This window comes from Oncorhynchus mykiss, chromosome 8 (genome assembly GCF_057628025.1).
Source record: "Oncorhynchus mykiss isolate SJ-2025 chromosome 8, ASM5762802v1, whole genome shotgun sequence".
NCBI lineage: Eukaryota > Metazoa > Chordata > Actinopteri > Salmoniformes > Salmonidae > Oncorhynchus > Oncorhynchus mykiss.
Genome location: NC_143029.1, coordinates 54,638,243 through 54,665,284, shown reverse-complemented (window position 1 = coordinate 54,665,284; position 27,042 = coordinate 54,638,243). Strand labels below are relative to the sequence as shown.

The 27,042-nt window shown below is 41.0% G+C and overlaps 1 protein-coding gene and 1 long non-coding RNA gene across 13 annotated transcripts; one reads left to right on the top strand and one right to left on the bottom strand.

Annotated features, from left to right (window-relative positions):
* Positions 1-1,064: 1,064 nt before the first annotated feature.
* On the bottom strand, positions 1,065-26,825 carry hfm1 (helicase for meiosis 1). 12 transcript variants are annotated; one of them, XM_090181966.1, is made up of 40 exons: positions 26,677-26,825; positions 25,693-25,782; positions 25,454-25,566; positions 24,919-25,204; positions 24,229-24,661; positions 24,041-24,082; positions 23,819-23,889; positions 23,603-23,735; positions 23,196-23,347; positions 22,521-22,598; positions 17,045-17,200; positions 16,543-16,743; positions 16,329-16,417; positions 16,179-16,222; positions 15,943-16,044; positions 14,586-14,731; positions 14,299-14,393; positions 12,204-12,337; positions 11,702-11,749; positions 11,505-11,585; positions 11,133-11,224; positions 10,851-10,957; positions 10,717-10,764; positions 10,392-10,489; positions 10,127-10,261; positions 9,137-9,222; positions 8,830-8,913; positions 8,493-8,650; positions 8,073-8,176; positions 7,686-7,895; positions 7,475-7,537; positions 5,781-5,905; positions 5,504-5,571; positions 5,083-5,189; positions 3,107-3,187; positions 2,432-2,899; positions 2,099-2,171; positions 1,821-1,926; positions 1,486-1,622; positions 1,065-1,363 (listed from the first exon to the last, which is right to left on the bottom strand). In XM_090181966.1, the coding sequence occupies exons 5-40, from the start codon at positions 24,296-24,298 to the stop codon at positions 1,297-1,299; spliced, it is 4,059 nt and encodes a 1,352-aa protein (XP_090038092.1). In that variant the 5' UTR covers positions 24,299-24,661; positions 24,919-25,204; positions 25,454-25,566; positions 25,693-25,782; positions 26,677-26,825; the 3' UTR covers positions 1,065-1,296. The 12 variants fall into 12 exon arrangements, 9 of the variants coding, with proteins under 9 accessions (XP_090038092.1, XP_021468570.2, XP_021468569.2 ...); XM_021612895.3 differs by having other exon boundaries at positions 24,393-24,661; positions 26,677-26,819; XM_021612894.3 differs by having other exon boundaries at positions 24,393-24,661; positions 25,693-25,797; positions 26,677-26,799.
* LOC149982025 (uncharacterized) lies at positions 17,317-21,502 on the top strand. Its single transcript, XR_016482448.1, has 2 exons — positions 17,317-17,622; positions 19,577-21,502. It is a non-coding gene; the product is annotated as an uncharacterized LOC149982025 (long non-coding RNA).
* Positions 26,826-27,042: the final 217 nt, after the last annotated feature.

Below are 27,042 nucleotides of genomic sequence, written 5' to 3'. Positions count from 1 at the left end.
GCTGCAGAAATTATGTAATATGTGAAGGGGATATGTATACTGTGTTTAAGAAAGTAATACTAAGTATATGTTGTGTAGTAAGCTGTTAGTAGCCCATGTGCCTCACCCTAATAATTTGGTCCCTTTCCCCCTCACAACTTAGCCTACTGTTCTGACTTGGTGGTGCACATGTATCATATAGCCTGTTTTAGAGAAATGTCATCATCGAATATTGTAAGATACTGTCTTCTATACTGTCTTCTTATATGCCCCCTTTACTTATCCTACGGTTCTGACTTGGTGTACAGTGATAATTCTGTAAGAACGCCCCATGTTCTGAATTTTGTCACTGTATATTTCAAAAGTGCTGAAAGAATAGTTCTATTGACAACATCCGTCTTAGCTTGCTCATTAAAGTCTTAATTGAAATTACGTATAGCCTCTTATCGTTCCCTTATGCCATAGTTTGTACATCTCAATTGTCCGTAGAAACCACACTTGTTGCAAGTCAGCCATATCAGCTATGTTTTAAAAAAAGGCAGTAAATGAGAATGAATTAACTGTTTCGCTGCCAGACAAGGCTCCGCTGATGACCAGGTGTAGCAGTGGTAAGGATTCACTCCATTGTGCTGGAAAGAAAGCTCTGCTGTTGGGACAGGTTTATGTAGGCCTTAACAGTTTGTGGGCACCGTGTGTCACCGTCATAGTGCAATTAATGTATTGTTTAGTGTTGTGTAGTGGCTTTGCTGGCATGCATCAACAATAACAACAAAAAATAACATTTGAGTTTTCCCCACCAAGACTTGTATGCTAAAATCGCCACTGTGTACGAACAATCATGATCTGCCCAATTCTATACAACCATGAAAATAACATTCAAAACCAAATAATTCCTTACTAACTTCTACCCCCCCAAAAAACGAAATACCACTCGCCAGCCCCCCTACCACATTAAACTTTACCCATATCATGTGGAAACACTCCACTCATAGGATTGTCCACGCACACGCGTTTTTAAGGTTTGATACTTTCCTAGATGTCAATATAAAAATTATAATATTTAGATATAATCCCCTCAGACTTCCTCTGAATAAATATTGTGTTTATTCAATTAAGTACATAGATATATAATACTTTTTTGACCACCTGCTAATGATGATTGAATGTTCCTACTCCTGAATGATAGAAACATTTTCAAATAGGATCAACAGTAAATCTAACAGTTCATCTCAAACAGCAAACAGTATAAATAAAGTATAACATACACAGTAACATGAAACATTGTCATGGAACCTGTCCATACAACTATAAACACTTCTAAAATAGTCCATCAAATATACCCATGAATGCATCCACTTCCTTGCTGTTGTCCTCTCCCTGGAGCCTGCAATGATGAGGAATCATGCTATCTATCAATGATATAAAGTTAATGCATAATCTGCTTACAAGTTGTATTGATAAAAAGTAAAGGAAATGAACTATTCTTTCGCTATAGTTCCTCCTTACCTTTTGCCAGTCGCATTGCCATTGTTTGGGGTAGTCGTCTTTGAGAAGAAATCAAACTGTCCTCCCAGCGGAGCCATGCTTGTATCAGTCTGTTTTGTGAAGGAGGGTGCTTTCACAGAGGGTTCACTGAATGTCCTCTGCAGATGGAAAATATTACTTTTCAAATGTGTTTGGAAACAAATGGGCTAAAACATTTAAAATAATGTGGTTTGTGTAAAAACCTTTTCATTCAATATCATAACAGAAGCCTTGGCTTTGTCGTCAGTTTAATTTTGATGTCAGATTCAGCATTGAGATGAAGTCAACTGAGTTGCTAGGGGTAGTTAGTAACTCACTGTGGCCTTGTTGTCAGAGTGGCTCCAGGGAGCAGAAGCCTGGAGGTTATGTGGTCTGACTGAGAGACTAGTAACTGCTATCTGAGGAATAACTGGGGAGGTTGACCTTGGACACACAAATAAAACATGACATTTTACATTGATAATCATTTAGTTTAGGACACATTTGTCAAGTATTTACAGATATAGGATCTTAATTTGATATCGATTTAATTCAGTGTAATGACAGTGGTTTGACATCTTGTGACACAGTGAAGTTTGGTACAAGTAGAACTTACCTGAGTGGGGCACAGGACACAGTGAAGCGGGGTTTGGGTTGTACATAAGTGGATGGTAGTGGCGTTGAGTGACCTGAAAACACATGTCCATCATTTCATAATTAATTGAAGATCAGATTAAAATTACCAATCAAACTGTAATTGATGAACAAAGGGTTGGGGTCAATTCTATTTCAATTCAGTTAGTTCAGGAAGTAAAGTGAAATTCTGATTTCAATTCCAATTTTTCTTAATTCTTTTCAATGAGGAAGAATTGGAATGAATGTTTACTTCCTGAATTGACAGCATTTTAATTAAATTGACTCAAACCCTGGATGTTCTGTAGTAGAATACCTTTCAGCTTGTCACGGTCAATCCCCTGAGTGTTAGCTACAGTGGTGCATGATGTCTCACTGGCGTGAACTAAGTTGTCATCGTCAAAATCATCCCATTCGTCTCCCAGGTCAAAGGTCACGCTGGGGGTGTGTGACGACGAGAGGAAGCCACTGTCATCGGTCAAGTCTACGATGGGACTCGGAGAGTAACTCCTGCTCTGGCTTTGGGGAGTGCTGTAACCGCTAGTCTGGCTTTGGGGGGTATTGTGACTCTGGGTTTCCTCCCTACTCTGGTTTTGAAGGGGGAAATGACTTTGGGGGTAACCCATGCTATGGGTTTGGTGGGTGCTGTGGCTCTGTGGGTAACCCGTGCTCTGGCTTTGAGTAGTGCTGTGGCTTTGGGAGTAACCCATGCCCTGGCTTTGGGGGGTGCTGTGGCTGAGTGACCCTCCGTTGTATGCACTGGGTTTCCTCCACATTGAAGTGCCTGAAAACACAGATGTTGATTAATGTTGAGAGATGTTGATGTAAAATGTATGTCTGTTTGCAGTGTTTGAAGTAAGTAGTCTACTGGAAAATAATATGATGTGCATACAGTATTGAATCTACAAGGGAGTACGACTTGGAATCATGGGATGATTGTAAAAAAATAAAAATATAGTATGACATAGTTTTATTAACTGAGAAGTCCTACTTTGTGACTCTGTAGGGGTTTGTAGGGGTGGTTCCTCTTCTCCCATTGTCTGATATATGTCTTCCAGGTAGTCATTATACTCTGTAGAGAGATATCCTTTGAGTTACTCCTCTCAAGCGTCCATTAACCACCATTACTTTTCCACACTGCTGTATACTGGCAGCCCGCATGGCCCCTTTTTTGTCGATCAATTCCCCCCCCCCCCCCCCCCCAAAATGAATAATTAATAGAAATATGTTGAGAGTAGATCTTAAAAGAAAATGACTAAATTAAAAGTGAAAGTTACCCAGTAAAATACTACTTGAGTAAAAGTCTAAAAGTATTTGGTTTTACATATACATGTACGTAAGTATCAAAAGTTAATGTAATTGCAAAAATATACTTAAGTATCAAAAGTAAAAGTATAAATCATTTCAAATTGCTTATATTAAGCAAGCCAGCTGGCACCATTATCAAATTGTTTAATTGTACAGATAGCCAGGGGCACAATACAACACGCAGACATAAATTACAAACAAAGTTTAGTGAGTCGACCAGATCAGAGGCAGTAGTGATGACCAGGGATGTTCTCTTGATAAGTGTGTGAATTGGACCATTTTCCTGTCCAGCTAAGCATTCATAATGTAATGGCTGAGTACTTTTGGGTGTCAGGGAAATTGTACGTAGTAAAAAGTACATTATTTTCATTAGGTATGTAGTGAAGTAAAAGTAGTCAAATATAAATAGTAAAGAGTTACAATAGTAGAATACACAAGGTGCAATTTTCGAAATTTGGTTGTGCATCAGCATCTTTTCTCTTGTTATGTCAGTCACTGAAAGCAAAGAAAATGTATACTGAACAAAAATATAAACACAACATGTAAATTGTTAGTTGCATTTTTCGTGAGCTGAAATAAAAGATCCCAGAAATGTTTCTCACATTTTGTGTGCACATTTTTTAAAACATCCCTGTTAGTGAGCATTTCTCCTTTGCCAAGATAATCCATCCACCTGACACTTGTGGCATATCAACAAGCAGATTAAACAGCATGATCATTACACAGGTGCAACTTGTGCTGGGGACAATAAAAGGCCACTAAAATGTGCAGTTTTGTCACAACACAATGCCACAGATGTCTCAAGTTTTGAGGGAGTGTGCAATTGGCATGCTGACTGCAGGAATGTCCACCAGAGCTGTTGGTAGAGAATTGAATGTTAATTTCTCTACCATAAGCCACCTTAAATGTTGTTTTACAGAATTTGGCAGTACGTCCAACTGGCCTCACAACCGCAGACCACCTGTAACCACGCCAGCCCAGGACCTCCACATCCGGCTTCTTCACCTGCTGGATCGTATGAGACCAGTCACCCGGACAGCTGATGAAACTGAGGAGTATTTCTGTCTGTAATAAAGCCCTTTTGTGGGGAAAAAATTATTCTGACCGACTGGTCCTGGCTCCCTAGTGGGTGGGCATGGCTGCGCCCCTGCCCAATCATGTGAAATCCATAGATTAGGGCCTAATGAATTTATTTCAATTGACTGATTTCCTTATGTGAACTGTAACTCACTAAAATCGTTGAAATTGTTGCAGGTTGTGTTTATATTTTTTGTTCAGTATAGATTGGTAAGTTAGTGGAGAGCTATCTAAACTTGTAGTAATCATGGTCAAATTACACACTGGGACACCCCCATTGATGTTGCTAGTTACTTTCACTCAGATATCGTATTAAAAACTCCAAATATTTCTCTACGCCCATGGCAAAATGTGTAGGATTGCAGGAAATGAACTGTAAAACATATATTTTTTTATCTCACTGTCGAGTTGGGGGGCCACTAAAAAGCTAGGGCCAGCTCTGACTGCATGTGTGGGTATGGATGAGGGTACGCAGACACACGAGCCACTGCGGCCCCTTATGATGAGTTCAGATTTTTTGTGGCCCCCACCCCATCAAAGTTGCCCATCTCTTCTCTAGAGGGATTCTGATACTAAACCTACCATGGTCATAGTTCTCAAGATATGCCATCTCTTGGGGCGTTGCAAAGTCCTCAGCTGATTCCACACTCTGTTGTATTGTTGAAGCGCCGTAATGATTACCTACAAACCTTCAAAACATTTTAAGAAAAGATGAGGAAAGTGTCAGATACAGTTTGCATTGGTAATCAATTAACTCTGGGCGGCAGGGTAGCCTAGTGGTTAGAGCGTTGGTTGCAAGTTCAAATCCCCAAGCTGACAAGGTACAAATCTGTTGTTCTGCCCCTGAACAAGGCAGTTAACCCACTGTTCCTAGGCTGTCATTGAAAATAAGAATTTGTTCTCAACTGACTTGCCTAGTTAAATAAGGTAAACACTTAAAAAATTTAAAAAACTCCAACCTGATGAACTGTATGTTTTGGATGTGGAAAAAGAGTGTATGTACCTACAAGCAGCAGGCGTATAAGAAAAGTGCTGAATGTTCGTAGCCCCAGTCCTACCACTCATTCTCATCTAAAGGAACAAGCAACAGGCAGACAAAACACAAATTCAGTTGACACATAAAACATTTAAAAAAGCTAAAACATGTCACGCCTTAGATTTCAATGCATGATTTATGCCAAAGTATGAATGAGTCTTGTGTGAGTCTCTTAAGTTAGAATTCAGCCCAAAGGGGTTATATTTTAAAGGACTGCTGCAGTTCTTGTCAGGTATTCTCTCACTTTGAGGCGTTTGACTGGAGTCTCCGTCAGTGTATCACTCCTGGTCTTCAGGTCTTGGAGGTAGGAGGAGAAACTCGAATGCTGATTCATAGGTCTCTTCAGAACCACCGGCACTCCATTTTGACCTGGGAAACATAATTAGGATATGAAAATACAGCGCCTTCAGGAAGTTGACCCCTTGACCTTTTCTACATTGTGTTGTGTTACAGCATGAATAAAAAATGTATTCATTTTACATTCTTTGTCACTGGCCTACACATAATAGCCCGTTATATCAAAGTGGAATAACTGTGTGTTTTTAGAAAAGTTTACTCAATATGTCAATAAGTATTAAACCCTTTTGTTATGGCAAGCCTAAACAAGTTCAGGTGTAAAAATGTGCTTAACAAGTCACATAATAAGTTGCATGGACTCACTCTGTGTGCAGTACGTGTTTAACATGACTGCTGAATGACTACCTCATCTCTGTACCCCACACATACAATTATGTGTAAGGTCCCTCAGTAGAGCAGTGAATTTAAAAAACAGATTCAACCACAAAGACCAGGAATGTTTTCCAATGCCTCACAAAGAAGGGCACCTATTGGTAGATGGGTAAAAATGGAAAAAAAGCAGACATTGAATATCCCTTTAAACATGGTGAAGTTATTAATTACACTTTGGATGGTGTATCAATACACCCAGTCACTACAAAGATACAGGCATCCTTCCTAACTCAGTTGCCAGAGAGGAAGGAAACCGCTCAGGGATTTCACCATGAGGGCAATGGTGACTTTTAAACAGTTACAGAGTTTAATGGCAGTGATAAGAGAGAACTGAGGATGGATCAACAATGTTGTAGTTTCTCTACAATACTAACATAATTGACAGAGTGAAAAGAAGTAAGCCTGTACAGAATACAAATATTCCAAAACATGCATTCTGTTTATGGCAAAGCAATTAAGTTATTGTCCAGAATACAAAGTGTTATGTTTGGGGCAAATCCAATACAACACATTAGGGAGTACCTCTCTCCACATTTTCAAGCACAGTGGTGGCTGCATCATGTTATGGGTATGCTTGTAATCGTTAAGGACTAAGCACAGGCAAAATCCTAGAGGAAAACCTGGTTCAGTCTGCATTCCACTAGACACTGGGAGATGAATTTACCTTTCAGCAGGACAATAACCTACCACACAAGGCCAAATCTACACTGGAGCTGCTTACCAAGAAGACAGTGAATGTTCCTTAGTGGGCGAGTTGAAAATCTATGTCAATTTGACAGAGCTTGAAGAATTTTGAAAATAATACATGGGTAAATGTTGCACAGTCCAGGTGTGAAAAGCTCTTAGAACACACCCAGAAAGACCCACAGCTGTAATTTCCACCAAATGTGCTTCTACAAAGTATTAACTCAGCGGTGTGAACACTTCTGTATTTAACTTTAAATAAATTTGCAAAGATGTCTAAAAACATATTTTCACTGTCATTATGGGGTAGTGTGTGTAAATCGATGAGAAAAGTGTTTAAAAAAATTGAATGTAATCAATTTTGAATTCAGGCTGTAAAACAACAAAATGTGGAAAAAGTCATGGGGTATGAATACTTTCTGAATGCACTGTACACTATAATACATTAATCAAACATTTTAATTATTCTAAGTGTCAATTGAGAAATGGAATGGACAGTTTTTGAGGACTAAAAACTTGACTCACAGCAGTCGTGGCCACACTGATCCTTGTTTTTGCAGAAGTGGTTACATTGTCTTTTGCCTGGAACTGGTTGTGAGGAACCGGAATTTCAGCGGGAAAAAAAAGATATTGCACATTTTGTTTCAAAACAAAAACAAAAACAGTCCTGTGAGTCTGCAAGTACAACTTAGTAATAGCTCAAAGCATTCTAATGTTTGGTGTAAAATCAGCCTACCCTTTTCTGTGGATGTGGAGTTTCTCTTCTGTGCCGTAGCCTGTGTTTGCTGACCTGTTGGCTGTGTTCTCTGTGTTGCACCCTGTGATCTCTGAGCGTCAGCCTGTGCTATGTGCATAGTGTCATGTTGCTCAGGTGTGAATGATTCACCTCCGTACCTCTTTGGTCCAGAGTAGAAGGCACTAAACTTCTGCTGAATGTCCAACCCCACTGCAGAGAGGAAGATCTCAGAGTAGTTAATAGAAGGAGGTGTATATTCTTACTTTTTACAATTATCACTGAAACAATTTAATTAGACTTAAACTGCCTTTTAGAAGTTTTATGTAGTTTGTACAAGTGTATTTTGAACAATGACAAACGTAAAATCCTGACAGTTAACTGCCTGACCGTATTCTGAGCTGATTAGATTCACGCTGATCTCCTCTCCTTTGAAGGCTTTCGCCACTTCGATCTTCTTTGACCAGTTTCCCGACTTCAACAGCATCAAGTCTCTGGATGAACACACAATACAGTCGCTCTCCCTTACATATTTCTTTCCCTTTCATGTTCTCCCTCTCTTCTGCTCTCTTTCCTTTACTGTTTTCCTTCTATAAGTGTATGACAGTAACATTTTACTTAAAGCCTGCAGGTACAATGCTTTATAACTTGTTATAAGCATGTATGACCCTTTAAAATGTTTTATAATACACGTTTAATATGTTCTGTCTCCACCTACAAGCTTTAGGTAAAGTGTGCCTCTATGCATGTGTGTATCAGGTCGTGTCTGTGTGTGACGACATTTCTGGAAATGCCAGTCCTAATCTTTACGTGAGTTTTTGCAGGAAGACCACGTTGTTGTCACAGTCCCCGATGATCATTGTGACATAGTGGTGGTCATGAGTGGTTCTCTTTGACAGTAGCTGTTCGTGGTTTTTCACATTCACAGTCACGACAATCTCTGCGGTGGCGATGTTGTATCTTGGAAGCTAAAACGTGAAAAATAAAAACGAAATTAAAGCTTGTGGGGGAGATGTATTCATTGATGTTAAATGATACAAGTATGGAAAATATTCTGCTACGTCCTGCTACCAAATATTTCTACAACGATTCACCTTGATGACCATTTCCGTTCAAACTACAATTCCACCAAAGCAAACATTTTTACCTGCTCCAAACTAACTTCATACTTGGGTAGATTCATGACAGCGTCTCTGATTTGGTTTCCAAACGGAGGATGTCTGTTGACAATCTAGAAAACATAAACGGACAACAAATATTTGCTTTTATTGTACGTGAAAGCACATTGTGACAACTGTCGATGTAAAAAGGTCTTTTAACTGACTGATTTGATCGAAAGCCGTGACACTGCATGTTGGTCTCAATGTCAATAAACCATTTGGAGATATCGAGACAAAAAGTGTTGTTTAATGACTTTTCTAGTTACAGTCATTCTCAGTTGATGCTATTCTCACCAGCTCCAGTTCCCTGGCGTTGGTCTGCTCTATCTTGTTGAAGGTGGTGAGCCCAGCGTTCACCATGGCCGTCGACAGAGACAACCCTGGATCAGATATCTGTGTTATCTGTGTTGTTACAGCCATATATATATAAAATGATATTATAAATAAAATCTCAGTTTTTAGCAACTCAATCTCAGTGTCATATGTCTATGGTTACAGCAATTTTCATGACTTTGATTTGTCTGGGAACAAAATCAGTTGGTCAATGGGTTTTTAAAAGGCTGCGGATGTGGCATCTGCATACCGACCATTTGATCTCAATCAGTTTGATGGCGATACGCATTTAGATCTTCTTGAGATACACCGTGTTGCTTCGAAGTAGCCTACAGTGTTGTTGCGAATGATGTACAGTGAGCGAATTCCGGAGCAGATGGCGTTAACAAACTGTAGCTTAGCCGACCTGTGTATTTTCCTAGTATTGGCGCGCTGTTCAGTATTGGCCACATGAGAGAAAATGCTTACAGTGAAATGCTTCCAGTCTTCCAGTAATGTTACACTATGCTATTATGTTGGGTTCTGTTATGTAGAATACTATCTTTATGTGACCTTGCAGACATTGATTCGGCTTTGATCTAGCTTGACTAAACAAGCCCCATTCGCCTGAGTAGCCTGTTCTCTGTGCGTGAAGTAGAGAATATATAAATGTGCAGGAGGAAAAAAAAAATGTCGGAACTGCAGCCACTCCATTTGTAAAAGGGGTGTCTGACAGTGGAGGCTGGTGAGGGGAGGAAAACTCAATGTCTGGAGCGGAGCGAAAGGACTGGCATCACACACGTGGAAACCGTGCGTTTGCTGTATTTGATACCATTCCATTATTTCGCGTCCAGCCATTACCACGAGCCCGTCCTCCCCAATTAAGGTGTCACCAACCTCCTGTGGTCTCGTAGCAACAGTAGGATAACCTACTACTGTTCTACAAGCATTGACAGTACTATGTCTCCTTACCTATTTTCTCCAGCTGCTTTGAGACGTAAGGAGAGTCCTCCCACAGCTTGGCCCTGAAGCACTTGGCCAGTATCAGGGAGTTGAGTAGAGCAGAGAAGCCTGTCTTGGAGCGCTGGTTCAGGAACTCTGCCAAGCCTAATGTAGTTCAAAACACAGACATTATCTTACTGAAGAGTGTTTTTCAAGCGTTGTCTATCAAGGTTGTCTATCAAATGAGGCTCAATGCTAATCATCTATTGTTAATGTGAAGTGATTGATTACTTACATCTGCTGATTCGGACTCCATTTCTGAAGATTCTCCCTGTGTCCTGTGCAAGTCCAAACTCTTGGATTGGAATGGAGCCAAACTGGGCTTGAATCAAACTGAGGGGGAAGACCGGTAGAGAGACAGAAGGGATGAATCTCAAAGGTCTTTCCTTGATTCCTCATGTGCCTAATTCCTCGTCTCCGCCTCAAGACGTAAGGGAGGAAAAGACCCAAGGTTCAAGGAAAGACTTTTGAGATTCACCCAAAGAGAATACATGGCCTTCTCCAATGTCACCCTCCATTTTCTCATGCTGGTACACTGTAGGGGTCTCTGCTTGACCTACCAGTTCACCTTCATCTCTTTGTTTTTGATCTTTCCCTCCATGGGATACCTGGATAAACAAAAGCCCAGATATCAGCATTTACACCATCTTCAGGGCATTTGATTGGAATATCATGTATTGAATTCCACTAAAACCTGATAGTGATCCTGTTCTTGTCCTTGTTCAACGTGTTCAGGGTTCTCTTCTCGTTCACTCTCAGCTGCACGTCAGTGAACTCTCTGCCCTTCACCATCAATTCTATCTGTGTGAAGAAGACCCAGCTTCCATTTGAGTGGAATACAGAATCTACTCAACTCATCTATTCAAATTTCCTGTGTAACAAACAACACAAACGCCACAAACAACACAATACAGACACTCAATATAAACAGTGTATGTGCATAATGAGAGACGCTACAGTGTTACTGTATACCTACCAGCTCAGGTAAGGTCTCAGTGCCTGTCACCTTGCTGAACTGCTTCATGGTGTCAAACGCAACACAGTACCTTGCCATCAGCCTGCCTGCCTCTGTACGGGATGAACACAATTACATGTCAAGGATATAACAGATTTCAGTTAACGGCTTTGGGATGCTGGAAAGCACATGCAAGTCTATGGGTCAAATGTCCCCTTCCCCTGATGAAATCCGAAATATGCCAAGATTAAGGAGACATCTATCTGTATCATTGAATAACACCAAACATGTACAGGGTTTGCACGTTGTTTTACACTTCTGACGATAAACAATGTAACAAACAGTAAATGGCCATTGTAGCCTCTTGAACCAAAATGGTCAGCCGCTCTCAACCTGTAGCTTTGATGTTAACATCCTCATCCATGGAGATCAGACCAATGGAGGCCAGGGAATTCAAGTTCTTCAGACAGAGCTCTGAAGCAGGATGGGGAGAGAGATTCTTCAGTCACACAAATGCTATCGTGATGGAGATATTCTGTCTTCTCAGATAAGAAGTCCATACAACAAAGACAAAAACAGCAATGCCACACCTTGCAATTTGGCTTCGATTCCACATCGGTCCAAGTCAGTGGAAAAGCCTGCATAAAAACGCACGGACAGTAAGTTGTTTTCTCCTCATGTACAGTACCAGTCAAGAGTGTGAAAAGCTGTCATCAAAGCAAAGGGTGGCTACTTAAGAATCACAAATATAAAAAATATTTTCATTTGTTTAACACATTTTTTGGTTACTACATGATTCCATTTGTGTTATTTCATAGTGTTGATGTCTTCACTATTATTCTACAATGTAGAAAATAGTAAAAATAAAGAAAAACCCTTGAATGAGTAGGTGTGTCCAAACTTTTGACTGGTACTGTATGTCCTCAGGTCTTTTGAGCAACTGTTTGACACTATGTTGTGAGATGTAAGCACAGGCTAATAACTGTAATGTAATAGACTAGCACCCATGATAATGCTGTATCCATGCTGTACATTTGCTGACTAATACTAATAGAGACCGGGGTCTGTCCAGTGTCTCTCCTTTTCCCTGACCATAGTGTCTGGGGTTCTTCAGAGCTCGGATGTAGAGGAAGCTGGAGCGGATCCAGTCCAGGGCCATGTTGACGTCTGAAATGGTGTGGAGGACAATCTCAGCGTTCAGGTGCTCCACCAGGTGGGTATGCAGGCTGAGTGGTCAAACAAAAGGACATCACCATCACCATCCTCTACACAAGTATCATATACAGTTGAAGTCGGAAGTTTAGATACACTTTAGCCAAATACATTCCAAACATAACGATGGTCATTATGGTCAAACAGTTCTATTTTTGTTTCATCAGACCAGAGGACATTTCTCCAAAAAGTATGATCTTTGTCCCCATGTGCAGTTGCAAACCCTAGTCTGGCTCTTTTATGGCGGTTTTGGAACAGTGGCTTCTTCCTTGCTGAGTAGCCTTTCTAGTTATGTCGATATAGGACTCGTTTTACTGTGGATATAGATATTTTTTAACCCGTTTCCTCCAACATCTTCACAAGGTCCTTTGCTGTTGTTCTGGGATTGATTTGCACTTTTCACACCAAAGTACATTAATCTCTAGGAGAACGCGTCTCCTTCCTGAGCGGTATGATGGCTGCGTGGTCCATGGTGTTTATACTTGCATACAATTGTTTGTACAGATGAAGGTGGTACCTTCAGGCGTTTGGAAATTGCTCCCAAGGATGAACCAGACTTGTGGAGGTCTACAATTTTTTTTCTGAGGTCTTGTGTCACGACCGTCATATGAATAATTGGACCAAGGCGCAGCGTGCGTAGAGTTCCACATTTTAATGATAGTGAAATTTCCAAAACAACAAAGATATAACGATCATACAAAACAATATCCCACATAGCAGGTGGGAAAAAGGACACACCAAGTATGATCCCCAATTAGAGGTAACGATATTCAGCTGCCTCTAATTGGGAACCATACACACACACACACCAACATAGAAATAGAATACCTAGTCACGCCCTGACCTAAAACACCATAGAGAACCCAGAGGGCTCTCCCAAAGGTGCGGACTTTGACCACAAAACCTGAAACTAGATGGGGAGGGTTAGGGTGGGCAACTAGCGTCGGTGGCGGCTCCGGTGCGGGACGTAGCACCCGCTCAGACCGCGGATCCGGCCATGGAGCGGGACTGGACACCAAAACAAATCTTGGGGTTGCCCTTGGGTTGTTTATGGCTGCGGACCCCGGCGTCGTCGCTGTCCTCCTTTACTCCTCGGCGACTCCCGCCAAGGAAGAGTCTCGCATCCACCTAATATCTCTTCCCATGACCAACTCTCCTTCACCTTCTGGGCAAGCTGCTTGGTCTTGTTTAGGTTGGATATTCTGTCACAATCGTCGTATGAATAATTGGACCAAGGTGAAGCATGAGTAGAGTTCCACATTTTAAAGATAGTGAAACTTCCAAAACATCAAAGATATAACGATCGTGAAATACGTAGCGCACATAGGCAATCATACAAAACAATATCCCACATAGCAGGTGTGAAAAAGGACAGCTGCCTCTAATTGGGAACCATACACACACCAACATAGAAATATAATACCTAGAAACCCCCTTGACCTAAAACACCATAGAGAACCCCGAGGGCTCTCTATGGTCAAGGCATGACATCTTGGCCGATTTCTTTTGATTTTCCCATGAAGTTAAGCAAAGAGGCACTGAGTTTGAAGGCAGGCCTTGAAATACATCCACAGGTAAACCTCCAATTGACTCAAATAATGTCAATTAGCCTATCAGAAGTTTCTAAAGCCATGACATCATTTCCCGGAATTTTCCAAGCTGTTTAAAGGCACCTTCAACTTAGTATATGCAAACCTCTGATCCACTGGAATTGTGATACAGTGAATCATAAGTGAAATAATCTGTCTGTAAACAATTGTTGGAAAAATGACTTTTGTCATGCACAAAGTAGATGTGCTAACCGACTTGCCAAAACTATAGTTTGTTAACAAGAAATTTGTGCAGTGGTTGAAAACGAGGTTTAATGACTCCAACCTAAGTGTGTGTAAACTTTCGACTTCACCTGTAAATTCATTTAACACAAAATTAAGTCGAATTAGGTTTTGGTGGTCTGTAAAAAGTAATGTCCCCATACCTGCTTTCGATGATTTCCGCTCCATTCATGAACTGCATGTACTTGTCTTTGGTTTGAGTCTTGGTCATGATCACTGCGGTCGCTGATGTATCAAACTAGAGAGGAGACATCGAAGGCAAAGCTGGAGATAGAGGTTATGCTTTTTGTGAGCGGTAGACAAACAGTTCACAAAGCAACTGAAAAGATGCAAAAAGGGCTGTTTTAAGACTGGGCACTTGTACAGTACACTGACGAGCTAAGCATGCTGGGAGTCTGGGGCTACTTGAGGGTTTGTCTGTGCTCCGTACCTGTGGCCGGCCTGCTCGGCCAATCATCTGCAGCATGTCGGCCTCGCTGTACTCCTCACAGGCGCCCCCGATGTAGTGCGTGGTGGACTTGATTACCACCAGATGGGCTGGCAGGTTCACCCCCATCGCCAGAGTACTAGTTGTAACTGAGACATTTCCCCAATAACTTCACACAATATTTATTTGGTATTTCATATTACATAAACATGTGCCATGACAATGTTAAGGTCAATAATGTTTCTGATCCTGAAGTATGGAGGAAGATTGCCGGTGAAGGATGCACTAAATATAGGCTGAGATAATGAAAAGCTTTTCTATATTTAGCCACATCCACAGTATATTTTGACACTAATCTTTATTAAACCCTCTCTACTGGCATGACTGTGACTGGTAACACATATGGCTGGCCTGTAATGGAGGATAGAAGGGTCGTTCCACGAATAGAGTACATTTTAAGTACTGTAACTTCATACAAAAAAAAACACAACTATTCATTTAATCTCATTTTAACATTCTCTCATAAATAGCAGATGTTCAACTTCATAAAAAACATGCTTTCCCGTCTCAAGGGGTTAAATTAAAGGACTTCAGTAAGTGCCATGAAACTAACTGGGTTGACCGTAAACAGGGTTACAGTTTTCATCTTCAACCAGCCATAATCCCCTTGTGAAGCTTGTTGTGTGTAACAGCTTAAAAAAAAGAAAAATATTTCATTTTTAAACATTTCTAGCCTATGGGAAGTGTTATTCTCTTATTCTCAGATTTCCACCACAAAACCCCAGAAAATTGCCAAAAAGAGGAGAACCAGCTTTGACTTATTCCACATTTTCCTGTGTTAAAGCCTGAATTCAAAATGGATTAAATATATGTTTTTTCCTCACCCATCTACACACAATACCCCATAATGAGAAAGTAAAACGTTTTTGAAATGTATGCAAATGTTTAGAAAATTACATACATAAATATCTAATTTACATAATTATTTACAGCGCTGAGTGACTCACCTGTGACTCATTCTGGATAAGTCTCTAATAAGAGCTTTGCACACATGGATTGTACAATATTTGGCAATATTTTTTCCCCAAAAATTCTTCAAATTGGTTGTTGATAATTCCTAGACAACCATTTTCAAGTCTTGACATACAGTTTTTACATAAATCTGCTTGAAAATCTGACTCGGCCACTCAGGAACATTCACTGTCTTCTTGTTAAGCAACTCCACTGTATATTTGGCCTTGTGTTGTAGGTTATTGTCCTGCTGAAAGGTGAATGAATCTCCCAATGTCTGGCGAACAGCAATTCAACTCTGTAACTGTTTTAGCGTGTACTCTACTCATGGAACGACGCAGATACTCACACAGCACAGGCAGGTCTCCCATGTTGAAGGCCTCCTCGATTCGCTTCCTGTCTGACACGTCAACTCCGGCGTGGTGGAAACCAACTCCAAACGACACCAAGTCTGGAAAAGAGAAAACACTGGGCTAGTAATTTCACATTTCTAACGCAAAATAGCTATATTCAAATCAATGAGCAATGTTTGCCTACATGGTACAGAAGAGAAGGAATATAAATGATTATAAACTCTCCACCGACCTCTGAGTTTTGAGTCCAGGAGAGAGTTTGCATAATTCACCAACCTGCAAACAGAGGATTCCATCAATTCAATCAGATCAAACTAAACAGCAGGACATGTGTATTGAATACCTGTAGATCTCTAAATAATGAAAAGGGAAGTAGCTCAACCTTTGTTTGTGCTCAATACTCATGATGAACCTGGCATCCTTGGCCAGAACAGTGGCCGACTGCTGGACTCCTTTCCTTGTTGAACAAAACTGTTAAAAAAATATATTAAAAAAAATCCTATGTGTGAAATATTAACAATGACAATACTTACTGAAACGTATAAATATGGTACTGGTCAAGTCTACATTTCAGAGACCCAAAGAGAGTTCCTCACAACAAGTGTTGGTTTCTGGTCCGAGTAGGTCTGGATGATGTTGGCCATCTTGTAGTTGAGTGACAGGTCGAACTTGAACTCAGTCTGGTTGCTGTTGCAGGGGAAACCCAGCACTACTTTCCTCAATTTCACCGGTCTGTGACTCTCATCCATCTCCAGACAAGTAGCAGGGTCTCTGTCGTCACACAGCCAGTCTGCTATCTGCCATGCCAAACCATTGAACCAGTAAGGAGAAGTAATTTCTTCAAATAAATGCTCCGTTTAATGATAATCAGTAACTAGCAATACTATTGAGCTCCTGCCTTTCCTATTTCCTTACTCTGTCTGAAGGAGACAGGACTGCGGACATAATAACAACATAACAAGACACGGAGATGCATGTGTCAGAATGGCAAATGATGAACAGAAAGGGAAAGAATGACTATAGTGAAGGAAGTCTCTTTAGAGTATTTGCATATGGCCAAAGTGTGACATCACCCCTCTTTGACCCTCAGCCACTTACATCTTTGGTATTGGGGATGGTGGCGGAGACGGCCACAAATCTCATGGATACATCCTCCTGAGGGTTCTCTGCTGCACGGTAGGCATGGACCGCCTTCATCCTGCTCACCACCACCTCTAGTGTGGCTCCGCGCATAGGGTCCTTCACCACGTGCACCTGGAAACACAGAGCCAAGATGGATTATATTTAGTTGTCAATCTAACACATGTATGACACAATAATAGACAGATATTAGAGGGCTTGCAGTTGACATACGATGCCTCCTGGCGGCCATTATTGGAAGACCACCGAATTAATTCCGTCAACAGACGAGTTGCTACCTCAATCTGCACGATAACAGTGCCTAAAACTAGTTGATTCATCACCACGGTCATTTTCTGTGGATTCGTTGGCTGCTCTAACAAGGCAGGAAAGACAACGGGGGAAAAATATGTTCCCCGCAATCATGCAACACAATTGGTTACGCCAATGAGATAAGACTCGAGAGCTGTCAGAAATGCGAAGAAACCTTTTTGCCCGTCAATACCTGAATCCAGACAGCTCTCAGTACAGGGTCTGCTACGATCATTTCATCACTGGTAAATCAAGTCTGACCAATTTCGAATTTAGTTTAGCTGTTATGCTATCCAGGTGTTAACAACACTAAGTTACCCAAAAGTAGCTAACTAGATAGCTTGTAGTCTAGCTATTAGCATGTGTAGTGAGTTTCACATTTTGGGGAAGCAATTTTTCACCATAGAAAGGCAGCTTTATAACAAGGGATTGCATGCCTCTATCATTGCATTTGCAGACTATTGTAAGTATTCTATTCCTAATGTGATGAGTAGATTGGATAGTGATAATTTAGGCTATAAATAAACGCTTAGCACCGGGAAAAAATGTGGCCTTTGATATACATTTGATGCAATTCTTCTACACTTTATAGGACTGGAGACATTAGCAGAATAGTATTTGATACGATGGCCTACTCTACTGACAACAGATCAAGAAAAACGACCTTGTCTCGAATGCAACCATGTAATCTAGAATATGACACTAATTTGACAAAAGCTTGATCCCTTCTAGCCATGACCATGAAAAGGGGAGATGCAAATTGTAACACATGACGTCCATATAGCTTGGAGGACAATTATTGACCAAAATAACTCCAAAATATTAATATGATAAACCAATGATATTTTGTTGAGAACTTTATTCATAAGAGGGAAAATGTGTGGACATTACATCATAGGACAGAGGTCTCAATGGGATAGGACAACCTGCCTTGTTGACTATTCGTTGTTCCATCCCAACAATAGATTTAATCTTTATGTGACACTAAAACACCTGAATGAATTAAACACAATCGAACAATTAAGAGCCTTGGTGGTATAGTTGACCTAAATAGGTGCTATTCTAACATCAGGGGTGCTTTTAATTGGTTTATGTACTACTGTAGGTTCACCAGCTGACCTCTTATCAAGAGCAGCATCAGCGTCTACTACTTTAGGAAACATCGCTCAGTTATACGAGATGGTTGCCATATGCTGTGCTTTGGACAATTTCAATTAATCCTGTTGTGTCATTTGAGTAGAGCGCCTTCTCCTTGTCTTCATGACAAAAGTGCCTCCTTAGACCATGTGGATATATAAAATGTCCTTTGGAGCGTGTAAAATACTATTGTTTATGATATTGTAAACATACTGTACTTTAATAATAGGCTGTATTGTTGTATGGGTGAAATTAAAAGTGTTGTCATCTATGCTTTGACTAGCCCCATTGAATTAAAAATATTTCTTATAGCCCAACTATTTTCTTTCTTTTACAATTTAAACACATTTAGCAGAGACAATGCAATTGCTGTGTAGCCACTCAGACCTTCTGGGAGAAAAGTATCTGGTATTGAACTTGGTGGTAGTAGTTGTGTGTGTTTGAAGTGAAGGATCCCATTACCTGCTTCCACCGAGATTACAAGGGTTGGATTTGCACAATGGTTGGATTTGCACAGCACAAGGCAAGTACAAAATTTAGTATAACTGATTAGCTTCATTCTTTGTCTACTGGTATTGTTTTTAAATTGAGAACTTAAAAATTTAAAACTAATTGGAGAGCTTATGACTGAACAAAAAGGTACTGTTAATTTGAGAATACAACACAAACAACACAAATTAGAGACATAGTCCCCTCTTTATTGCAGGATTGGGAACTGTGATTAATCAACATCGACACTAGTTATTCTTGAATAATAGTTAACTTAACAATTAAAACTTTAAACACTTCAAAGAATCAATACTATTTCATATAATTTCAAAGTGTACAAGTAAGCTAACTCATATGTAAAGGTTTGACATTTTAGTAACAAGCAGGCTATTGCTATTAAAGCATAATTTCAAGGGAACAAAAAAAAAGTCAATACCAGAAGTGGCTAACCTCGCTCAACTGACCCCTGATTTACTGGGTGAACAGACTTGTTCCAGGCCAGCAATAGCACACTTGATTTTTAACTAATTATGTTCGATACATTGATGCTGTGTTTATCGCTCTCTATCCCAGGCTGTTGTCCCCATATGCGTCAAGATGGCTACCATTGTCCCTGTACCAAAGGCAAAGATAACTGAACTAAATGACTACTATGCGTCAAGATGGCTACCATTGTCCCTGTACCAAAGGCAAAGATAACTGAACTAAATGACTACTCCCCCGTAGCACTCACTTCTATCATCATGAAGTGTTTTGAGAGACTAGTCAAGGATCATATCACCTCCACCTTACCTGTCACACTAGACCCACTTCAGTTTGCATACCGCCCCAACAGGTCCACAGACGTCCACACACTGCCCTATCCCATCTGGACAAAAGGAATAGCTATGTAAGAATGCTGTTCATCGACAACAGCTCAACATTCAACACCATAGTACCCTCCAAGCTCATTATCACGCTGGAGGCCCTGGGTCTCAACACCGCCCTGTGAATTGGATCCTGGACGTTCTGAGGGGCCGCCCCCAAGTGGGGAAAGTAGGAAACAACATCTCCACTTTGCTGACCCTCAACACTGGGGCCTCACAAGGGTGCGTGCTCAGCCCCCTCCTGTACTCCTTGTTCAACCACAACTGCGTGGACATGCACGCCTCCAACTCAATCATCAAGTTTGCAGACGACACAACAGTAGTGGGCTTGATCACCAACAACGAGACAGGCTACAGGGAGGAGGTGAAGGCACTCGGAGTGTGGTGTCAGGAAAACAACCTCTCACTCAACGTCAACAAAACAAAAGGAGATGATCGTGGACTTCAGGAAACAGCAGAGGGAGGACCCCCCGATCCACATCGAAGGGACAGCAGTGAAGGTGGAAAGTTAAGTTCCTCGGCATATACATCACAATCTGAGATGGTCCACCCACACAGACAGTGTGGTGAAGAAGGCGCAAAAACGCTTCTTCAACCTCAGGAGGCTGAATAAATTTGGCTTGTCACCCAAAACCCTGACAAACTTTGACAGATGCACAATTGAGAGCATCCTGTCGGGCTGTATCACAACTGCACTGCCCTCAACCGCAAGGCTGTCCAGAGGGTGGTGCGATCTGCATAACGCATCACCGGGGGCAAACTACCCGCCCTCCATGACTCCTATAGGAAGGCCAAAAAGATCATCAAGGAAAACAACCACCCGAGCCACTGCCTGTTCACACTGCTACCCTCCGGAAGGCGAGGTCAGTACAGGTGCATCAAAGCTGGGACCGAGAGATTGAAAAACAGGTTCTATCTCAAGGCCATCAGACTGGTAAACAGCAATCACTACCTCAGAGAGGCTGCTGTCTACATCACTGACCACTTTAATAAATGGATCACTAGTCACTTCATACAATGCCACTTTAATAATGTTTGCATATCTTACATTACTCATATCACATGTACACTACCGTTCAAAAGTTTGGGGTCACTTAGAAATGTCCTTGTTTTTGAAAGAAAAGCTAATTTTTTGTCCTTTAAAATAACATCAAATTGATCAGAAATACAGTGTAGACATTGTTCATGTCAAAACAGAAGAAAGTTATTTGTGTCTAGCCATTTTGAGCCTGTAATCGAACCCACAAATGCTGATGCTCCAGATACTCAAGTAGTATTAGAGAAGGCCAGTTTTATTTATTCTTTAATCAAAAATTAGCCGTTTCCAGCTACAATAGTCATTTACAACATTAACAATGTCTACACTATTTCTGATCAATTTTAACAGACAAATGTGCTTTTCTTTAAAAACAAGGATATTTCTACGTGACCCCAAACTTTTGAACGGTAGTGTATATACTGTATTTTATACCGTCTATTGCACCTTGCCTATGCCGCTAGGCCACCGCTCATCCATATACTTACATGTACATATTCTCATTCACCCTTTTAGATTTGTGTGTATTAGGTACTTGTTGGAGAATTGTTAACATCTGCTAACCATGTGTATGTGACAAATAAAATTGGATTTGAATCAGGTGTGTCAGTGTTGGGCTGAAACAAAAGCCTGCACACCCAGCAGGGTTGGCCTGCTCCAGTTGTAATAGGTTTATACATTGTGTGACAAATACTGTATTTTTGTTCACTAAATTTGCGAACATAGGTACACATATAATCCATGGTATACAAGAATGGCCCCTTATTCTCTTGGGACCATCTGCAGACAGGGTTTCACAGCTCTTTGTACCTGAGGACAGAAAACATTACAAAGTAACAGGGCGCATTATCCTCAAATTAGACAGCACTGAATATTATGTAGATATATCTCTCTATACTTAGTTTTTTTTTTAAAGCTGGGGACTGGAACTGGAGAATATGTTCAAAAATGTCCTCCCACAAAGGTACCTGCCCTATCCAGAGTAGCCTACTCTCCATTCTCTGACAGCAGCGACAGATAGCTAATCCTATTCCATGGCTGTTGGCTAGTTACCTCGCTACAAATACATTTAGAGTTCCAACAATAAATACATCACAATAGCTAGCTAACTAGATAATATGAAGTTAGCAAGCTGGTGACATTTAATTTTACTTAGCTAGCTATACAGTATGTAAACTTTTCTAACTAGCAAACATTACGTTAGCAGCTCATTTGAGTGACCCTGCACACTATGTTTCTGGTGCAAGCTAGCTAATAATACATCGTTTTCGATCATTTTCAAAATAGATTTACTTACTTGAATAGGTTCTCCCACTGCCTCCGTTTTCTGGGTCCTTAGACAAACTAAATAATGGGCAATATTCCCAAAGTTTCCGGTGGTAGCAAAACGCAGCCAGCCATGTGGACGATTGGAGGACTTCCATCAGACTGACTTTGGTCTTCCCAACATGACGCATCTGCAAGCCCTCTATAGATCACAATCTGTTAATAAAGAATGTTTCACTCTATCCAAGCTGTTTCAGAGTGTTATTTGGCCAAGTACTGAAAATAGTTGTAGTCCTACCGGAGGGAATTTTGAACCGAACATCAAATACTAAAAACGTATCTACTTGACCTCATCAATAAGGAAAAGCCGGACCAACTGCAGCAGGCAGTTATCCCTCCACTTCCTCGTCATGCTGTCCCATTTTTCCTGCGAGAAACAGAAATGTGTCTGTGCTTTATTTTGAACTGGTTAATAAAGTGTTAACCTTTTCCTGCAGTGGGTTAAATCTAGGTCACAGAGTGTTTATTGGTAGCCTTAAACAAATCTACAAATCTACTTTGAAACAAAAGTATACACATCACACATGGTTGTGGGCTTAAACAAACAAACACCTGTACCATGTCAGATATTGAGTTGAAATGTATTCCATTTTGAGCTCCCATCCCAATATTACAATTTAAATATACATCACAGAAGACTGAAATATAACAAAACAATTTGACATAGAAACACCAGATTTGTGTCTTTTTTTTTTTTTTTTACTAATTATGAAAAATATTAATAAGAATCCACCCATGAGGCCACTAGGTAATTTGACTGCAGGTCGTGAATTGTCTCGATACAACTGAATTTATCCATCCTCACATCACTAACAAACCCCTATTGCGACATGGAAATCACATCTGCTATGGTCATAGGATCAGCCACTTCATTGCGCTACATATTACACACAAATAAAAATGTCCGCGGTGACAGGCTATACTACATACAATATACTGTACACTGGGATACGGTGTCACTCACAGGTGTGGTCATGATGATATTGGCGTCTTGAATCTCAAAGAAGTCGTCGATCTCTGTGTCTCCAGTCAGCTCCTTGCAGCTCAGGCCCAGAGGCCCAAATTTGTTCTTCCAGTCCTCAAAGCGCTGGCTGCATAGAGCTTTGATGGGGGCCACTGAAGACAACAGAAGCATTCTCAATCAATGCAGCTCATCATACAGTTTTCATTTTATAAAATGTTATCAATTTACATTTTTAACACGTAGAATGTATTGGTGTAGTCAGGTCATAAATTACTTACATGTCAGCAACAAACCAGATATCAAGACTGCATACAGGCTGTAGCATGAATCAGCTCTTAATGTCTTAATGTGCTTTTTACCTAGTGCTTTTGAGAAGGATACTAAGTACTGTAATTGGAGGGCCTTACTGTACACAGCTTTGACGTTTCTCCAGGGCTCTGTGGTCTCCATCAGTAGGCGGATGATGGCCAACTCGAAAAGCACAGTCTTACCAGAGCCCGTAGGAGCACAAGCCACAAAGTTCTTACCCGTGTATAGAACCTACAAAACATACATGGCTCATAAAAATGTCTCAAGGATACTGTTTTGCTGTTCTTAATTGGATGACAATTCTGAATGCTTACGTCATCTAGGGCTTTTGATTGAACGTAGTTGAAGTAAGGGAACTCTTTGAAGACCGATCTAAATTTAGCAGCTGTGTTCATTTGATTAAGGACACCCAACAAACAGCCCACAATTGTTCCTTAGATTTCATGTAGTCATCATCAAGCATGCATCAATCAAGTATTCATTAACTTTTCATTCCTTGTGTTATTACTGATGATAAAACAGATGCGAAAGGATACGGATTTCAGAGATTGGTCGGAGTATCCCAGGCCCAGAAGTACCTAATATGCAAACAAATCCATAGACATCTCATTTTATATTCGCACTGACAGTGGTAACCCAACCCCAGTCAAAATGGCAGATATTGTCCACCCCCTAGTGGTATTTTTCTGTCATTACAGCAAAGAGGGCATTGGGTAGCGCTCACCTAGTTTCACCTCATCAAGCTCTAACGAACAGTGACAGGCTGCAGCCATGACCATTACATCTGAGTACATTCTTCAGCTACAACACCTCATCATAGCAATATGTATATGATTTATATATATATAAACACAGACATGGTGTTGGGTTCAGTCTGTGCGGTACTACTTTGTATGTGAAGGGGTTGGGGTGTCATGGGGAGAACATGAGCCCTCTTGGTGCCCTTGTCCTGTGTCTTCTGTGGTGGTCCCCGGGCTGTAGGCGGTCCCAGATCGGTGAGGGGGCCGGAGCCTGCTGCCGACTGCTTTGCCAGCCGAGGCTCTGTCGCCATAGAAACCTGGTCGAAGGTTTGCTGCACTCTGGGTCGTGCCTGGTTGAGGCCTCTGATTGAGTTTGCACTGCTGTTCAACACCTGACCACTGGGAGGTTTGAACAAACTGTAACAACAAAGAGATTATTTAATTTATAGGTAGAGAGATCATAAGTGCTTACAGTGATATCCCACATATCATGATGTAACTAGTACAGCCATGTATTTGATAAAGAAGGTGCCATTTCAGAAGGGCTCTGACGGACGCCATTACATTTCAAAACAATAGTATCTGATAAAGACACATGATGGGGGACACTGACATTTACTATGTATTCTGAATGCACAGTATGCACCCTCATTAGTTTCACTTGAACGGCTTACCTTCTCCGTAGAGGTGGGCTTTGGCTGAACTCCAGAGGGAAATGTTTCTGCTCCAGTGCATGACCAGACTCATGTGGGGTTTTAGTTCGACCTCTAACCTTTGTGGTATCCTGGGATTTATTCATGAAGTCTTCCCGAGACCAAAGGACACACCCGCCCTGTGCCTCAGGTTCTTTTCTTCCATCACTGGTATTCTGATTTAATTTGTTATTCTTGGGAGTGAAACCATCACCGTCAGCTGCTCTTTTCAAAGGGGGAAGGAATTTGTTGGACTTCTGAGAGAAACCTGCATTGGAGATGGTCAGAAAGGGATTTGATAGACGACATGATAATGCAATGATTGACAGGAAGGGACATGACTTAAAACAAGACCCAGTTTAAGCCTAGTCTTGAACTAAAATTCCTTTTCAAAATATCATTTTCATTGAAAGTGCATTTTAGTCCAGGACTCGGCTTAGTCCGGGTCCGGGAAACTGGCGCTTACAGTATTGACTGAATTTACTCAAATGATTTAATCACTTCAAATGCCACTTACTGAATGATGAAAGACCCTCTGCCTCTTTCTGGATGTCCTGAGTGGCTGGGATCTGGGAGAGGGACAGAGGGGGTTCCAACTGCCAAGAACTCTGCTCTTGACAAAGTGGCTTTCTGGAGATGGGAGGAGGGCAGGAAAAGGGTTAAGCAAAGCTTAACATGGCTAGGAACTTTGCTCTCGCTAAATAGAAAATCTAGTGGGGAATTACTGTGGGATGCAGGTTGTTTCTGACGACTCACACTTTGTGGACAACTGGCCTCTCAAAGAAGAGGTTATCCAGGGACAAAGTGCAGTCTTCTGAGTCCAACATCTCATTAGGTCATGTAGGCCTATGCAACAGTCATCTGTAGAATTACAAAGTTAGACATAATCATGGTATACAGTGCAATCGGAAAGTATTCAGAGCAAAAGGTCTGAATATTTATGGAAATAAGGTATTTCTGCTGTTTTCGCTTTGGCATTATGGGGTATTTAATCTGTTTTAGAATAAGGCTGTGATGGAACAAAATGTGGGAAAAGTCAAGGGGTCTGAACACTTTCTGAACGCGCTGTATGCAGCAGACACCGGCAGGCATTTCAGGGCACCAAGGAGACAGACAATGTTGCCACAACAGGAAAGTCTTTATAGGTACTGCCTAGGTTTGCAGCAACTGGGAGAGATTGTAAGAAAGGTTAAAAAAAAAATGCCAGTAGCCTGACTAGACCTCATAAAATATCTTAATTGTAAACATACTGTAAAGCCTAAATGTTTTTTGTGCAAAGGCCTAAGGTGTTGAAACCCCTACCCCAGATCAACGCAAGATGGCAGTCTCTTGGTCAGGACTAGCAAATATCGTTACTAGTTACCACAGCCACAAAGTCATAAACCCCGCCTATTTCTACAATTTATCTTCTTAAAATTAGACTTTAAACCTAACCACACTGCGTTTGCTTATCCCTTATAAGGATATAAGACCAAAAAGCAAATTTTTGTTTTCATTAATTTTTACTTTATTTGTACTTTGTGGCTGTGGTAACTAATGGAAACCCCCTAGCAAGCTAACGTTAGCTAACTAGGCAGGCAAGTTGGCTCACTTTCATGTCGTTAAGCGACTTATATGACAAAATATACATGTGTATTATATGACCATAAGAATGACAGCCTGTTAATTCGTATTATATTTCAAACTGACGGGTGGCGTGTAAATAGATAATTCAAGTAAGTAAAATCATTTTTAGCCTACCTGTTTCGGTGGGGGTACTACTATAACTAACTAGTCTCGAGCCTAGACGCTGATGATACCCGCTCGAGGGAGAGCAATTATTTCTATAACTAAACCAAGATAGACCACAGCCTGTCGTTTCCAACGGGAACTAATGAGTGATTGTGGGCAGAACAAGAAACGAGGTGGGCAGAGCAAAGCACGAGCTAGCGAGATCCTATTGGCGCGTTCTAGCTCATCTGCATATTTCCGTTAGGGACTCTTCCTCTGTGAAGTGCGCGTGTGCAATAATTCACCTCGCCTTTGCACCCCTTATAAACAGCGCGATTTTTAAAAACGTAATCCACCTTGTTCATAACATATTCTTGTTTTGGGAACAGAAAACTG